The sequence below is a fragment of the Numida meleagris genome, chromosome 18 (assembly GCF_002078875.1).
Source record: "Numida meleagris isolate 19003 breed g44 Domestic line chromosome 18, NumMel1.0, whole genome shotgun sequence".
Lineage (NCBI taxonomy): Eukaryota > Metazoa > Chordata > Aves > Galliformes > Numididae > Numida > Numida meleagris.
The window spans coordinates 5,607,135-5,623,570 of record NC_034426.1 but is presented as its reverse complement, the minus strand read 5'-3'; the positions used below and the strand labels follow the sequence as shown (position 1 = coordinate 5,623,570).

The window sequence follows — 16,436 nt, the reverse complement described above, 5'->3', positions numbered from 1 at the left end:
TTTTTTTTTTTTTTTTTTTTTTCCTTCCCCCCCCCGCGTTTGAATTTTTGAGAAATTCGTATCGAGGCAAAGGTATAAATTGTGCCGGGAGGGAGGGGCCGCCCCCGCAAGCGAGTCCATTATTGTTGGCAGGTACCTGGGTCACATTAATACAATAAGGAAGAAAGCAGCAGCGAATGAGTGAGAGATTGGAGAGATGGGCTGTAAATTAAAGCGGCCTGAAGCCTTCCAGCCTCCCAGGGTTGTTAAGCGGGAGGTGTAAGTAAATTCCCCACTTCCCACCGCCTTGTACAGACACAGCAAACAGGAACTGCACATGTTCGGGGAGGGCAGCGTGCGCCGATCCCGGCCCAGCTGCGCCGGGGCCCCCGGGATGGCCGCTGCCCGTTCTACGGGGAGCGTGGGGGCTGCCTGATGTGTCAGGGGCTTTCTCCCCGGCCCGCTCCTCCCTTCCTCCCGAGCCTCCTCTCGCAGGCAGAGAGAGGTCAAAATGAGGGTGTGGGCAGCTTCGGGGGCTGCACAGCTGAGAGCTGAGGTGCAGTCGGAGCCTGGGTGGAGGAGAAAAGTCCTTGGGGCTTCGCTCGAGTCAGCCAGGCCGCGGCTGGCTGGGAACAGCCCGCAGCAGAACATGTGTGCGGCCCAGAGCCGGGATGGGGAGGCCAGGCCGAAGCCGGCCCCACGCTGCGCCCCTCGAATCTCCCTGCCGTGACCTGTGGATCTCTGGTTTTCTTGAGGGATTTACGCTTCCTAGGACCTGCTGCTTCGTAGGCTTCATCCTGTAGCTCTAGCTCATCTCTGGGATTCTCACATCGGCTGCTCTCCAAGTCCCCCTTTCATTACCCCGGGGATGAGCTGCAGACCCATGTAGTCACTGGAGTCCAGCAGATGCAGCTCCTGTTTTAGCACAACCAGGACCCTCAGCTCTCTGTGCACATCCCTGCGCTCTGATGGGGGCATGGCCCGGAGAGCCCAGGCACCCCGGTGCCTCCTGCAGAGCCTGGTAGTGCAGGGTTCAGGGTGAAGCCTCCATCTCTTGGCCACACGTTTTCTTTCACGGTGTTTTAACATCTCTGAGGTTTCCCAGCGCCATCCCCGCACCATCCCTTGGCAGGGTTTGGTGTGCCCATGGGGAGCGTGGTGTGGTGGCCTCACCTGCACCCTGCAGAGTTGTGCTTCTCCCCACCTTCTTGCTGCTGGGTTTTTGGGCACTACCTTCTTCCCCTCACCGTGCTCCCCACCTCTTGCTGCCCAGCTGTGTCACCAATGGGGACCACCTGCACACTGCTGGTCCCATGCTCTGTGCTGGCCAGGCAGCCCTGCTTGTCCCTCTTGTAGCCTCCAACACACAGCCATTGCTGCGGTCATTGCTGCGCATCTGGACTTCATTGTGCTTCCCTCACTGCCCTGGCTTGGCTAGCTCAAGCTGGTGGGGAAGTATGGGTCCAGGCAGAGTGAACAGCAAATAGGGGTGGCCCTCGGGGCCAGCAGAGTGAGCTCAGTTCCTCTGCACAACGTGGGATCCTGGAACGTCACACTGGGCGGATCAGATAGGCTAGACTGGGTTTAGGTCGCAGCCTCTTGCAGCCCTTGTTGCGAGGGGCAGCCCTTCTCTCCCTGGCCGGGTCTTGCAGGGTGGCTGTGCCGCTGCCTGCCTGCCTCTGCCCTTCAGCTCAGCCAGAACCACAGAACTGTGTGCCCCAAGCTGCTGGTGGCAGCCAGCTGCCGGGCTGGGCGCCTACCTGGGTGCTGCCTGAATATGTGCAGGGTGAGAGGCCGGGGCAGGCAGGTGGAGCGGGGCCACGTCCTGTGCCTCCGTCCACCCCCGCGCTTGGCATGTCCCTCGGTCCGCGCTGCTCGGTGTCCCCTGTCCTTTGTGCCGCTGCTGCGCGCTGGGAGCGGTCGAGTTTCCTGAACGGTTGAAAACATCCCACCTGAAACATAACAGGCTCTTCCTCTGGATGCTGCTATTGTTTTGCTGAGCATTACAGAAGCGGCTTAACCGGGCGGCCAATTATGACATGTCTTCCCAAAATAGCCACGCTCCTGTCCCTTCTGAGCCCACGGAACGGCCGCCCCCTTAAGATGCAGCCGCTCCTTTGTGGCGGTGGTGTGAGTAACCCGCTAAATATAGCCGCATCCCATTCACGCTCTCCTCTTGGCGCAGGAACAATGCTGCGGGTGCACACGCGCTGACACGCACCTGCCTGGGAGCGGGTGCCTGCCGGCTGCGGAAGACGCACACCCACCCACGGCGGCTCCGCCACGGCGGCGGCCCCGGCTTGCTACCAGGCACGGGGCACGTTTACTCCCGAGGAAGACGCCGCCGCGGACGAACCTTGGGAGGAGGAAACCCTCGAGCGAGAGGCGAAGGAGGCATTGTTCTCAGCCCCTGGAAAATTCGCCTCTCGTCCCCTCCGAGCGCGTGGGGACCGAGCGGGCGGCGGTGCCCGGTTTCCCCGCTGCGGGATTGCGGCTCGGGCAGGAGAGGTGGTGCGGGGTGGGTGACAGCCTTGGCGCAGGGGTAGGACCCCAGGTGACCCATCCCACACCCAGCCCTGCGGGGCTGTGGCTCCTGGTCTGCCTGGCAGCCTGGCACTGCTCGGGTACCCTGTGTAGAGCCCGTTGGGCAGGAGCCCATGCTGCGTTCTGAGTGCACGTCTCTCCACCGTGGCACTGTAGGAAACGCAGCCTCGTGGTTTGCTCGTGGCAAGGAGCGGTCCCCTTCTCACACGTCAATCCCTCCGCCAGGCAGCCGGCTTCCGGGGAATCCCCCAGGTGATTCCAGCTGATGGATGAGCTGGGAATTTGGGACTGTGCGAGCGGGAGTGTCTGATCTCAGTGCTGCCACCAGCTGGGGCAGCCGGGGGAGCCACCTCCGACTCCTGCCGAGCTCCTGGGAGAAGTCCCTGCCCAGGGAACCGCAGCCGGGCTGGAGGCTGCGGGCGGGCGAGATTCGGAGCCTGCAATGGGAGGAGAAAGGAAAGCTGGGTAGCGCCAAGAAGAGCAGCGAGCTGCTGCTCCCCTGGGTGCCTTGCTGTGTGCCAGCCCCACAGCGTGCCTTTGCCACGGAGCCATGCAGCGTGCATAACCCCGATAAGGCTCAAATCTATCCTAAAGCACTCAGAGTGGGGTGAGGCTCCACCGAGGGTCTCCCACGCCCGCTCGCATTGAGCTGCACAGCCCGACGTCCTCTCCCAGCACGGGGGAAACTGAGGCACAGCGGGATGGGCGGCTCAGTCACCGCCACAACGCAGCGGCCGGCACCCCGAGCCCCATCCCGGCGCTGTGGGGCAGCGGCCGTGCCCACCGACCAGCGGAAGGGTTAACGCGGCGCTCGCTCCCCGTCCCGTCCCGCACATGGGCTCCCTTTCATCTCTGGCTGGGGGCCAGCCGGAGTCTGCATGAATCACAGGCCACTCCCCTCCCCCCCCAAGCCCCTTGGCCAGAGGCTTCTGCAGCCTTTTACTCACACAAACAAAAATAAATCTCGCTGCCGGCCTCTGAACTCTGCAAAGGCGAGTTTCCCTCTGGCTCCCCGAGCGGCCCGGAGCTGTGCGAGGGGACTTGGCACGCTCCCCGCCGACCTCGCTCTTTCACTCCCGGCGCATCCTGTGTCCTTCTCTCACCGGGCGGCCCGGGGAGCGGAATGGGACGTGACGGCCGGCACAGGCGTCGCTCGCAGCTGCCAGGAATCGGCCGGGTACGGCCTGCGAACGCCGGCGGGGCCGGTGCCACACACGAGGGGCCCGGTGCCGGCGTCACCTGCGCGGTCCGCCTGGATGGGGAGCAGGCAGGGCCGCCCCTCCTTGTTCTTTGGGGTGGTCACTGCCTGCTGCGATGCGTGGTTTTGCTCAGCCTTCCTGTCACTTCGGGTCTCAGCGTTGGGCCCTTCTCCATCGCCTCGTGGCAGGGCCTGGTGCTGCACTGGCTGCTTCTCTAGGGCCTGGTGCTCTGCAGGGTCGAGCATCTCCCCGCTGTGCTCCCAGGCACTGGGGAGGAGCCCCACCAAACCCCACCAGTGCTTATCAGCTCCATGCCGTGGTTGATGCCATCTATCTCGTCCCTTCCCCACGTTGTTGCCCCCTCGCCAGACTTTTGTCACCCAGGACAGCAAACCCCTCCTGGCTCAGCATTACCCCAGCCCAGGTTGGGTAAAGGCACGTGCAGAGGCAGCATCCAGCACACAGGGGTGTCATGGTGGCCCTGTATCAGGCCGCTGGTGCCACCATAGCTGCCCCTCAGTGCCCTACTGGGCCCATGGGTGCGAGGCACGTGGGGAAGGCTCTGGTTGCTGCCTCGTCTGGAGACGCTTGTGGGAGGTGGCAGCGTCAAGGCGTCTTGATTTACAGCCAGATGACAACACTTGAAAACGGATTTAAAACCACTTCTTTCCACGGCCACTGCTGGCCCATGCAGCTCAGTGTTCCAGAGTGCAAACTGAGGTTTTGGTGTGGCATAGAGGGGTCAGATCCCCCCATAATGCTGGGCAGAACAGGGCTGGGGTCAGCAGAAAGGGTTGGGCTGGGCTGGGCTCCCCTCCTGGTCCCGGGGTGTTCCGTGCGGGTGCAAGCCCTGTTTCACAAGGGTTCACGTGGTGGATGTGTTCCACACAGTGCTGCTGTGCTCCATGGGTGACCGGTTCCTATTAGAGGCAACAAACATCAGCGAGTCAAGGGAAGCTATTTTTAAGCAGAGGAAGCACTAGAATAGCATCCTGAGTTTTTTACGCCTGCGACTTACTGAAGAGTCCAAGTCCTTCGATAGCATCAAAAGTAACACATGAGCTTTTTGATCCCATTTGGGCAAATAATAGTGTTGTGCAGAGGTCCAGGTACAGCCCAGGGGGGTTTCTGCTAGGACCCAGCAGACCCTCCCCGTGTGTGTGAGCACCTCTAATCTCCAATGGGTGCATGGGGCTCTGTCAAGGACAGCACTGTGAGTTTGCAGGGCAGGAACCCACCTGGCTTCCCAGCTGGATGTTGTTGGAAAACGCACGGCATGTGCAGGACTTGGTGGGACAGTGAACGAGGCGCTCAGCCAAGCATCCCCTCCGCACAGACCTCTCCTGCTTGGGCTCCCACAGTTAGGATGCTGTTGACATGACTCGTGTCCCAGGCTGGTTCGTTTTCTCTGGTGGTCTTGTCATCTTGAGATGTTTTCATCCACCCCTTTTCCTCCCTGCTGGTTTGTATCAGGGTAGTGGAGGTAGTCGTGGCAACTGCCAGTCCTACAAAATGGGACAATACCTGAAACAACTCCACTTTCAAGGCTGGTCCAGCCACTCCGCTGCAGGGCTTGGGCAGGGCTGTGTTTTCCTATGAGGGTGCTGTTGGAGGTTTTCACCATCCCACTGTGGCCCCACAGGAGTTGGTGCTTAGGGCGTGCAGGTGGGATGGACACAGCCTCCTGTACACGCTGTCCTTGCTGCAGGAGGCATGTGTGCCAACCAGGCTTATCTTTTGCTCCCAGTGTCCATGGGTCACAGGGCTGACGTCGTTCTTACTCATCATGTGTCCTTCTCCCCCAGGCTGTGCTGAAAGACCAGAGTCAAATGAGGCAGATGGAGCTGGAGATAAGACCTGTCTTCCTGGTCCCAGACACCAATGGCTTCATCGACCACCTCAGCAGCTTGATAACTCTGCTGGACTGCAGGAAGTTCATCCTGGTGGTGCCCCTGATCGGTGAGTAGCACAAGCACCAGGCATGGGCTTCCCTGTCCCTCGGTGCAGGCTCTCCCTCCATGCCAGCTCCCACTCTCCTGCCCCACATGCCCATTTGTGTGGTCCCAGTGCTTGCTGTGTGTGCCGGACACGACCCTGTTGCTTTTACTTGTTGGAGCCATGTCTCATCCCAGCTGCTTCTTCACCCCATGCCACACTTTTCCCTTCCTGCCGACTTTCTGCCCACCATGAGCTCCTCTTCCCATGGTGCATTTGGGGGTGCCAGGGGCTGGGAGAGGCACACGGGTGTTAAATGGGATTTGGAGGGAATTTTGGAAGGAGCAAGGAGGAGGAATTGTTAAACAATCAAAGCAGATAGCTTATCCCAGCAGAGCTGGGGCTTAGGCAGCCTGAGCAAATGGCCAGCCTGTGTCCCAGCGTCTCAGAGCTGCTCAAGCCCAGCCCTTCTTTTTATCCTTATAAAGCTCGCAGTAAAACAGCAAGCTGGTTCCCGTTATTGGTAAACACTCACCCTGGCAGATAACGGCTGTGCTGCTGGGTGGTCTCCCAGGGTGGCGGGAGGATTTGGTGAGATGCCTTTGCTCTGATTGTTTGATCGCTCGCTGGGCTCGCGGTAGCATTCCTCCGGCCAGTGCCGCAGTGGGGCCGGCTGCACCCTGGTGCCAACCTGGCACAGAGGGGAGCACGGGGGCAGAAGGAGAGGTCAGGGTAGGAGTGGGGCTGAGCCTCACGGATCCCTCAGGCTGCCCTCATCCCAGCTGCAGCCCCACGGGCACCTCCAGTACGCAGGCAGCGAAGCGTACGCTCGTGCTGACCTTCTGCCATTCAGCACAGCGTGTGCCTGCCCTCTGAGCAGGTGTGGGGCTTCCTCCTCGACTCCTAGCTCTGCTGGCCCAGGAGCCATCATCCAACAGCCACCCTTCCCACAGGGTCTGGCTCTGGAAGGACTCTTAGAGGCAGGATGGGACCTTTGGACAGGGGGAGTAGGGCTGCCAAGGGGCTCCGCAGCTTGGCACGGCCGTGGCAGGGCATTGTGTGGAAGCAAAGGGAAGGAAGCCAGCAGAGCCCTGGGGGCTGTGGAGTGTGCTCACACCTGGGAATGCTGGCTCCTTCCCTAGAGCCATGGCCCTGCCTCCTCGGTTGCTCCCGCAAGCACGGGCTGCAGGAGAGCTGGAAGCCCTGTTTCCTTCCCTGAGCCAGGTGCTGCTGCCCTGAACCTGCAAAATGAGGACTGGGGCTGGCCAGGGTAAGCCAGGGGCCAGAGGCCGCGGTGCCTCATCCCATTGCCAGTTCCAGGCATGAGCTGTGCCCTGTCCCCAGCACGGGGCACTCCTCACCGCTTATCCCAGGGTTGCAGCAAGGGGTTAAGCGTGCAGCTTCGCGTTCCGTTTGTTTCTCTTGCTCTTTAACCTGCTCCGTGCTCCTTGAGGCTGACCCCACCATGGAGAAGCCAGGCCTGGTGCAGAAGCACAAACAAGCCTCCCCTTTGAAGCCTGTTTAGCTTGGAAGCAGGAAGGCGGATTTCGGGAGGGAATACCAGCTTTTCCTGTTTGATGTTCCGTTCTTGCAAGGCTCCCCCCACCCCTAACCCAGCCGTGCATTGTGTGGAAATGGCAGCATCAGGTCGCTAAAAGCGGTAGCGAGAGGAGCAGTCTGCGAGCGAAGAGCAAAGCAGCTCCATGCAGCTTTAATTTGAATACCCAGACAGTGAGTGCCAGTCTCACCATGGAACAGAGCGATCACGCAGGCTCCCTGGGCAGTGATTCACAGCACTGGGGAGAGGCCTCAGACCCCGAGCTCTCTCCTCGAACCCCCAAGGAATGCATAGTTCCCACTTGAACTCAGGACTTGGCTCCAAGCTCGGAAACAATCTTCAGAAATGAAGCCATGGCTAAAACACACACTGCGCGCACAGAGGCTCCCTCGCGCACACGTGCACACCAGCCCGGCCCTGCGCACACGCATCCCCGTGCACGAACGCACGGGAGGATGCTCGTGTGCACATCTGGACACACCATCGTGCGCCCGGCCTCGCCGCGAGCCGCCTCGGCCGCATCTTGCTCGCACACGCCGTGCTGCAGAGCAGCTCTGGGTACGCTGCGGGGCGCGTTCCTCTTGGTGTCCCTCGGGCTCTGCTCGGCTCGGGGGGTCGCCGGGGCTGTGTGCCTGCTGCTTGGCAGCCGGACAGGAGGCTCCTTGCCTTGACAGGCTCCAGTGAAACCAAACGGGCTGGGAATCGGCCCGATCCCAGGCTCGAGCTCGGCTTCAGCAACATGTGTCAGGACAGATGTGCAAGCTCTGTGTCAGCCCCAGATGGGTGAGGTGTTGAAGAGAGCGTCTCCCCCGCGGGCAGCCTGGGGCAGCGGCTTCAGGTGTGAAAACGGGGCTGGGACTCAGTGGTGGAGCTGGAGCCGCCTGCTCCCGCACGTGACGCCGGTGCTCATGCAGCTTTCTGCATCTGAAAGCAAGCGCGGGGAGCTGGGAGAAGGAGCAGAGCAGGGCAGTGTGGCACGGGTCAGGAGGCACGATACCCAGATCCACTGGACCCCTCAGTTTTCCGACCCCCCCCCCCAGTCACACGTGAAGGTGTGCGGGTTGGGCTCACGGCTGCGTTTCACAGGGTATGGTGCCCTCAGTGAGCGCTGCAGGGCAGAGGTCCCCGTGCTCTCGGGGCCGAGCCAGGTGACACGCAGAGGTGGAAGGCAGCAAAGCTTTTCCAGACTCGCAGCCAAGTCCAGGAGCGCAGGGACGCTGCGGCAGCTGAACCCAGATTTCCTGAGCCAGCTCCCAGCGTCCCGGCCCTGAGGCTTTGGCAACTCGTGCATTTCAGCAGCGGGTCACGAGAGCACCTTGTCCCTTAGTAACTGTACCTCCTCTTCCTGTTTGAAGTGATAAACGAGCTGGATGGCCTGGCCAAGGGCCCGGAGATGGAGCACCGGGCTGCAGGCTATGCCCGCCAAGTGCAGGAGAGAGCCAGGAAGTCCATCGAGTTCCTGGAGGAGCGGTTCGAGGGCCGTGACAACTGCCTGAGGGCTCTGACCAGCCGAGGCAACGAGCTGGAGTCCATCTCCTTCCGCAGTGAAGACACCACCGGCCAGCAGGTAAGGGACACGGCCCTGCAAGGAGGGACCGTGCACGTTATAGGGCTGGGAGCTTCCCCAGGGACCTGTCCCTTTGCAGGCTCAGAGCAGCCCTGGTCTCCACTGAGCTGCAACACCATCTCCAGGGCAATGCAGAAATGAGGGTGGCGGGGCTGCAGGGTTGGTTTGTTTTTTTCTGCTGGGAGTAACGTTGCCCTTCTCTTCCAGGGAAATAACGACGACCTGATTCTGTCCTGCTGCCTCCACTATTGCAACGACAAGGCCAAGGATTTCATGCCCTCTAACAAAGGTAGAACACCCTCACATCCTCTTTGTCCCTTCTCTGTTGCAGCCCACAGACTGTGCTCATTTCTCTTTTCGTGGCCCTCGGAGCCCACACCTCCACATTTGGCCTCTTTCAGCACCGAGGTGTCACCTCCTGCCCCCACTCAGCCCCAGGCTGTGGCCCATCGTGCTGTGTTTCCAAACGCTCAGCTCTGGGTGCACCTTCTGGGACTCCCCAGCCTGTGAGAGGACCCCTCCATACGCTCACAGAGCCACTTTGTGGTTCTGGCAGCACAACTGCTAGTAGGAGTTGTCCTCCAGAGTGTGCATCGAGCCCATAAAACCACGTGTCAGGGCGTTTTGCTTCCCCTTCATCCTCCCAGAGTGGAAAGAGCAGATGCAAATCCAACCATCTACCCATACAGGGCCATCTCCTGCCACTGCGTGCCACAACCCTGGCTGCAGCAGAAGGTCAAGGGCTCCCCCTGCAAGCCCCGGTGCCTCCTGGATGAAGCCCTTTTGCCCTTTTCCTCCCAGTGCCCCGCTGGCACTGGCAGCAGATGCTGGGACCAGACAGCCCCAGTGTGCTGCCAGGGCAGTGGGGATGGGAATTAGATCAGCAGCTGCCCAAGAAATCAACCCACATTTGTCAGCGCGAATTCTTAGCAGCTTAACTTGTCAGATTCACAGAGAAACCGTCACCAAATGTTTATGTGCAAATGATGCTGAATTTTGAAATCATGTGGATTATGGCGAATGGGGCCTGACAAGCTGACAGCCTCTGGTTTGTAACAAGGAGGCGCGTCACCAGCTCGGAGCAGAGGATGTTTATTGTTACACATTTCTTAAAGTGTCCGCACAAAACCTTCCAATCCTGCTTTCAGCAGCCCTCGGCCCTGGGCCTGCCCTCCCACAGCCACCCCACAGCTGCCCCATGCTCCCCTTCCTCCTGCCACCTCCCCGCCATCCTCGGCCCCACCAGCACCATCACAGCCCGTGCTCATTGTGAACCTCCCCTTCCCCTCAGCCTGCCGCTCCTGGCGCAGCCGGTCTGGGCCCATGTTGGGCTCCCATAAACTCTGTTTTTTCCATTCCAATCCTGGCTCAGAGGCACTGTGTTTCCTGTGCTCATAGGAACAGTACTCTGGTCACAGGACCCAGCTGCTTACACATACCCCATATGCTTCCCCTGCTCCGCACACACGTAAGCGTGGCTCCCATATCCCCAGCCTGGCGTGTTGCGTGCGGGGCAGCTCATCCATCTGGGGGCAAGATCCCTTCAGCTATTTCTCAGCCTTCAGCTCTGTCTGTCTGAGCCTCAGCCAGAAACGCCTCGGTGGCAGTGGCTACTCCAAAAGCTTCTCGAACGAGAGGTTCGTTTTAGATCTTATAATGAGATCGCCAGAATAATAGCACCAGCTTCCTGCTGGAGCCAGGGTCGCGGGCCGTCTTCCTGGCCTGGGTCAGGCGAAGGCACCTCCTGTTCCCAGCGCCGAGCACCTCCCTGCTTTGGGCAGCGGGCTCTGGCCTGCAGAGCGCACAGATTGTCCCCAAACCACAGCAAGGGGGTAGCGGGAGGCCTCCGAAACGGGGTGTTGTCTCCGAGCCACGGTGCAAAACCGCAGCGGGCAGCAGCAGCAGCACCGGGAGGCTGTGGGGTTTTAGGGGCGCAGAGCACACGTGGGGACAACGTGGTACGAGAGCACGGGTCCGGGATTCACTCTCTGGTTTTTTTTTCTTTCCTTCCAGACGATCCCATCCGTCTGCTCCGCGAAGTGGTTCTGCTGACGGATGATCGCAACCTGCGAGTCAAAGCGCTGACCCGCAACGTGCCGGTGCGGGACATCCCCACCTTCCTCAAATGGGCCCAGGAAGGCTGAGGGGGGCCGAGCGGGGAGGAAAAGCCCCTGAGTGAGTAACGCAGAGTGTTGCGGTGGGAGACCGGCTCCGCAGGCAGCCCTCACCGCGCCGCCGCCGCCTTCCAGCCCGCAACGAACAATAAACGCCACGTCTTCAACCCACCCCACATGGCCGTGCTGCGAAGGGCCCCCCCCCGCCCCACCGGGGGGGGTGCAGGCGAGCTGGGAAGGTCATTGCCGTGGATGGTTCACGCGGAGGCCGGGACGTTGAGTGTCCCGGCGGCCTTCGGGCGGTGCTGGAGCAGAGCTGGAGAGCCCTGCTGCGTAGGGAAGCTTTGGGTGACCCCGTGCCGGATCGCCGGCCTTTCGCTTGGTTTGCTTGGTTGCGGAGAGCTCACGTCGCCAGTCGGTGTCTCTTTGGGTTTGTAGGCTCGTACAGGGCAGAGACCGGGGACACAACGGTGCCGACTTTGGGATTGCTTGGTCTCGCTCAGCCCCCAAGAGCTGAGCCTTTGGGAGATGCTGTGGACTTCAAGGGCAGGTCCCCTCCTGCCCAGCTGTGTGCCCCGCGCTCGCCATCGTCCCTGCCCAGCCTGTTCCTCCTGCATGTCTCAGGCTGTGCTGGTTCCCCATCCCTGCCCCGCTACCACCCCACAGAGGGGAACGCTGCCTGCTGCTTGCGGAGGCGCTCGTCCTCTCTGATGCAGGGTTTGCTTTTTCGGTTTCATTTCAGACTTCAGCATAGGATCGCTTTCAGGTGTGTGCCCTGCCTGCTTTATGGGGGAGGAGGGCTTTGAACACCCCTGGTCCCCCCGCAGCTGCTTTCTGTTCTGCTCCCCTCCCACAACAGACGTTACCTGTTCCCACCTCTCTTCCCCCTATCCCTGGTTCCCACACTGCTACTTTTAGCCACGTTTTCAGCCCAAGGCTCAGCATGAGGCCAGCAAAGCGCCCCGAGTCCCTGAGGAGCCCAGGACAGGCTGTCTGGGGATGGGGGACGGGGCTGGTGAAGCCTGGGCAGTGCCTGGCCCCGAGCCCAGCTGTGAGGGTCCCCTCTTGAGTCACCCCGAGCCCTGCAGGGACACCGCTGCCTCCCGCACCACGTCACATTGTCCCCACCGCCAAGCCCTCATCCCCATGACGCTCCAGATACAGAAGCCACGAGGGAGCATTTACCCACGAACTGGCACCCCTGGAGCTCTGGTCACGCCCCAGTCCCATCAGCAGAGAGTAGGACTGACCCCAGGGCCACCTCTGGTTCCCACCGGCGCACTGCAGAGGATGCAGCAGGACCGAGCTCGGTGTTTTCCTTTCCTGCGTGGGTGGCTCGGACCTGGTGTCTGCAGCAGAGCACGTTCAAGCAGGAAGCCCGCTGTCACCCGTGCCAGCCCCACGGCGAGGACCGAAGCGGGGCTCGGGGCCTCAGCGGCGCACACGGACGAGCAGGGCCGGTGCTCACCTGTACCATACACGTGTCCTGGCACAGGGCTCAGCGCAGGTGCAGAACGGTGCAGACTGCGGGATCCCCGAGCAGCGCCGGCACCTGCACCTGCAGGAGGGCACACGGAGCGGCCGCGGGCGAACGCGAGCACCCAGCGGGACCCAGCTCGATGCCGTGGAAGCAGCCCACACCTGAGCACGGCGCTGGGTGCAAGCGGCGTGCGGAGCTGTCAAAGCTGAGCGCCTTGGAGATGCCGTGTTCTCACCGCCCTGCTCGCTGCGCTGGATGCTCGCCCCATGGAGGGCTGGCTGGGCAGCACAGCGGGGTCTCACCGGGCTGAGTGCGCCGGGGCCACCTGCGCCCGGCCCTTTGTTGGGGAGGTGGCCACGTTCGGGTGATTTCGTTAAGATGGTTTTAAGCATTTTTAGTATTAAACACTTGTCTGCGCAGCCCGCCGTCTCGCTTGCCATCTGTGGGTGCGTCGCTGTAGATGGGGGTGGCGGGGACGTGTCCCTGCCGTCCTGCGCCTTCCCTGTGAATGAATGGGGCTCCAGGCAAATGGGGCTTGCAGCAAAGCTCCTCTCCTCCGGTCCCACAGCCCCACACCACCCACCCCAGCGCAGCCCCGTGGGGTACATCCCCCCCCTCCCCATCCCAGCCCCGCGCATCGGGGCCGCCAGAGAAGGACACAAGGCTCTGCGTGTTAATGTCACTTTATTGCTTGTTCCGTTTCGACTATAGAAAAAAGGGCGAGGAGCCCGTGTACAAATCGGACGTGATACAGACCCCGCTGGGTGCTTCCAGCTGTGCTTTGGGTGCAGCTGCTGCCGGTGCTTGGCCCCCAGAATGGGCACAGATGCCCGGTGGCAGCTCTGGACAGATGCTGGCGAGCCCCAGGGGGATCCGGGTGACCCCTGCCCGTCCCTGGCTGGGAGCAGGCACCTGGGGGGCGAGGGCTCGCCACAGAGCAGCCAGCGCAGGGTAAGGCACAGTGGCTGCGAGGCTGGGGACAGTCACCACCCCGGGGCCTCGTGTGCAAAGGAGAGGAGGGGGCGCGGGGAGGGGAGAAGTTTCACATTAGCCCCAGGCAGAGGGGTCGCGGGCCTGGGTGGGGGGTCCAGACTTGGGGAGGGGTCACAAGAGGGGGTGCTGCGGTGCCAGGGGTGCCCCTTGGGGGCTCGATCCGCTGTCACCGCAGCCCGGCCCGGGGGCTCAGCTCTCCCCAGCACTGCTCCTGGCCCCTTCCCCCGGCCCCGCGCCTCCGCTGCCCACGTCCTCGTAGCTGACAAACCCAACCGCTTTGTCTTTGTCATAAACTCCCGGCCCGAGGCTCCCCCAGACCCGACCCGACCCGACCCAGCTGCGCTGGGGACGGGGATCTTTGGCAATAAAAGAGGTGGGCCCGAGGGCACAGCCACCCCACAGGACGGCGGCTCCCGGGGGTCCCTCCGCCCCACGGGGCCCCGGGCATCCCTGATGGCGAGCGCTGTGGGGCAGGGCGCAGGGGCTCAGTCTGTGACAAGGCCCTGCCCCACCTCCCGAAAACACCGGCGGCCGAGGGCTGCGGCCGGGAGCTCAGTGCCGCTCCGCGTCGAGGAGCATCGCGTTTCCCCGGCCACCATCCCCGAACTCCACCAAAACCCCGCGTGGCCCCTCTCCATCAGTCCGTCCCCGAGCTCCCGGCACAGCCCCGGGGAGGAGGGGGCCGCGATGGACAAACTACTCACGGCCCCGCGGCAGTGATGGCGGCACAGTCTGGGTTCCATCACGGCAGAGCTGAGCTCCGTTGGGTCCCACCGTGGGGTGGGCGGAGATGGGGACAGCCCCGAGGTAAGGAGCGGGCTCATGTCCTCCAAAGCCTCAGGGCTCGGGCTGGCGGCGCAGCGGGGCGAGCCGGGAGGTCAGTCCCTGAATATCGGCTTCTCCCCACCGCTCGTGGCGGGACGCGCCGTCCAGCCGGCCCGGGGCAGCTCTCATGGGACCCTCTGCTCCGAGCGAGTTCTCCGGGGCCGAGCACCCGTCACCTCCATCCCCGCCCCGCCGAGGCACGGGGAAGCCCCAGGGCCACCCCACTGGCGGGCGCTACGGGGGCGAGTAGCGCTCTATGGTCCGCGCGGCATCGGCGTGGAGGTGCGGAGCCTGCGCCAACACCTCGGCCGCTTTGTCCTGGCTCAGCCCCAGGTGCTCGGCCGTGAACTTGGCCAAGGGGTAGAGGCTCTCCATGGCCTTGGGGTCGCTGAGGAAGTGCGAGGTGTGGGACAGCAGCTCGGCCGCCTTCTCCTGCTTGAGCCCCAGCTGGTCGGCGGTGAGCCGCGCCATGGCGTAGACGCTGTCGGGGAAGTCCAGCTTGGCTTTGCCGTCGGGGCCGGCCGCGTGCATCTTCATGTGGCTGATGAGGTTGCGCTGTTGGGCGAACTTGCCGCCACACACCTGGCACTCGTAGGGCTTTTCCCCGGAGTGGATGCGCATGTGCTCGGTCAGGCGGTACTGCCGGGTGAAGCGCATCCCGCAGGCGTCGCAGGCGAAGGGCTTGAGGCCGAGGTGGCTGCGCATGTGGCGGGTCATGGTGCCGCGCTGCGTGAACTTCTTCCCGCAGATGGTGCAGGGGTAGGGCCGGGTCAGCCAGTGCGTCTTCTCGTGCTGCCGCAGCGTGGCCGGGTCCTTGTAGGACTTGTCGCAGGACGAGCAGCGGTACGGCCGCAGGATGTCCCCCAGCCCCGCGCCGCCCTTATCCAAGAAGGGCACGGCCTGCTCGGCCGCCGCTTTGTGGTACAGCTCCTCTTCGTTGTGGGCCTCCACGTGCGCGTTGAGCTGCTCGGAGCTGGGGAAGCCCTTCCCGCAGGGGATGCAGACGTACAGGTTGTCGCCCAGGCTCTCGGGCTCGTAGCCCAGGTGGTTGCAGTAGCGGTCCAACGCGTCGCCGGGCGACGGCCCCTCGCTGCTGCCCGTCTCCTCGCTGGTGCTGTTGTCGGGCTCCAGGTCGTTGCTCTCCACGCTGGGATAGCGCGGCTGCGGGGCGGCGGGCGGCGATTCGGCTTTTTCCTCCCGCTCCAGCTCCTTCTCCGCCTCCCCTTCGTCCAGGTAGGGCCCCAGCGGCTCGTGCTTCATCCAGCGGTACATCAGCTCGCGCCCATCGCCGCGGGGCAGGGGGGGCTCGGCGCAGGGCGGCGTGCCGCGGAACGGGTCGGCGGCGTGGGGGTGTCCCCCCGGTTCCCCACCCGGCGGCGAGTCCTTGTAGGCAGCGGGGTGGCCGGCCAGGAGCCCCCCGCTCACGGGGGGGCTGTCGTGCCGCGGGGGCAAGGAGGGCTCGCGGGGCTCTGCGGGCAGCAGGCGGTCGGTGGGCAGCAGCTGGGCGGAGGGGCCGGTGGGGCTCTTCTTGGAGAGGTCGAGGCCGCACGGCGGCGAGCAGTGCCGCTCGGGGGGGCACAGCCCGTGGGGGTGCAGGGGGGTGCCCTGCGAGGCCGAGGCGTAGAGCTCCCCGCACTGCGTGTTGAGCGGGGCCGCCGGCTCCACGGGCTGCAAATCGACGGGTCGAGGCGTCCCCGAGTAGCAAGCCTGGATGACCGGCGTGGCGGCGCGCAGCCCCCGGCCCAGCTTGTAGGGCGCGTACCCCCCGCGCAGGTGGCAGTACTTCCCGCTGCGCTTCAGCTTCTTCTTGCACAGTGCCACCAAACCGGGGATCTGCAGGTAACTGGCGGCCGCCAGCACGGCCCCCAAGCTCTGCTCGCCGCCCGGCTCGCATTCACCCAAACGCCCGGTGTAGATGAAATCGAGGATGAGGCGGAAGATGCCGGGGCTCACCATCTCGTGGTCCAGGTTGAGCAGGTTGTCGTGCACCACCAGCGACTTGAGGTAGGCGCTGCTGGCCGCCAGGATGTTCTTGTGCGCGCGGAAGAGCGCATTCTGCACCACGATGATCACGTCGCACAGGAAGCCCTTCGTGCGCTGCGTGTTCAGCTGCAGCAGCAGCTGCCGCGAGTGGCTCGGCACCTCCATGGCCTCCAGCATCACGCCGCGCGCCCGCCGCCCTGCAACACACGGCCCCGTCAGCCCAACGCCTGGAGGGGATACAGGGAGGGGAGGGCGCGTC

General features: G+C 63.2%; 2 protein-coding genes across 4 annotated transcripts in view; one reads left to right on the top strand and one right to left on the bottom strand.

The window, feature by feature from the left end:
* Window positions 1–12,795, top strand: part of SMG6 (SMG6, nonsense mediated mRNA decay factor) — a 92,056-nt gene extending 79,261 nt beyond the window's left edge. The window contains exons 16-19 of one of the 2 annotated variants that reach the window (XM_021416087.1): window positions 5,528–5,681; window positions 8,571–8,782; window positions 8,990–9,071; window positions 10,796–12,795. In XM_021416087.1, coding sequence (XP_021271762.1) covers window positions 5,528–5,681; window positions 8,571–8,782; window positions 8,990–9,071; window positions 10,796–10,926 — 579 coding nt within the window. In that variant the 3' untranslated portion in view covers window positions 10,927–12,795. The remainder of the gene's footprint in view (window positions 1–5,527; window positions 5,682–8,570; window positions 8,783–8,989; window positions 9,072–10,795) is intronic. The other variant, XM_021416088.1, reaches the window with a different exon arrangement.
* HIC1 (HIC ZBTB transcriptional repressor 1) overlaps window positions 13,044–16,436 on the bottom strand; it is a 5,461-nt gene continuing 2,068 nt past the window's right edge. For both annotated transcript variants that reach the window (XM_021416089.1, XM_021416090.1), the window contains one exon: window positions 13,044–16,374. In XM_021416089.1, the coding sequence (XP_021271764.1) occupies window positions 14,429–16,374 (1,946 nt within the window). In that variant the 3' untranslated portion in view covers window positions 13,044–14,428. The remainder of the gene's footprint in view (window positions 16,375–16,436) is intronic.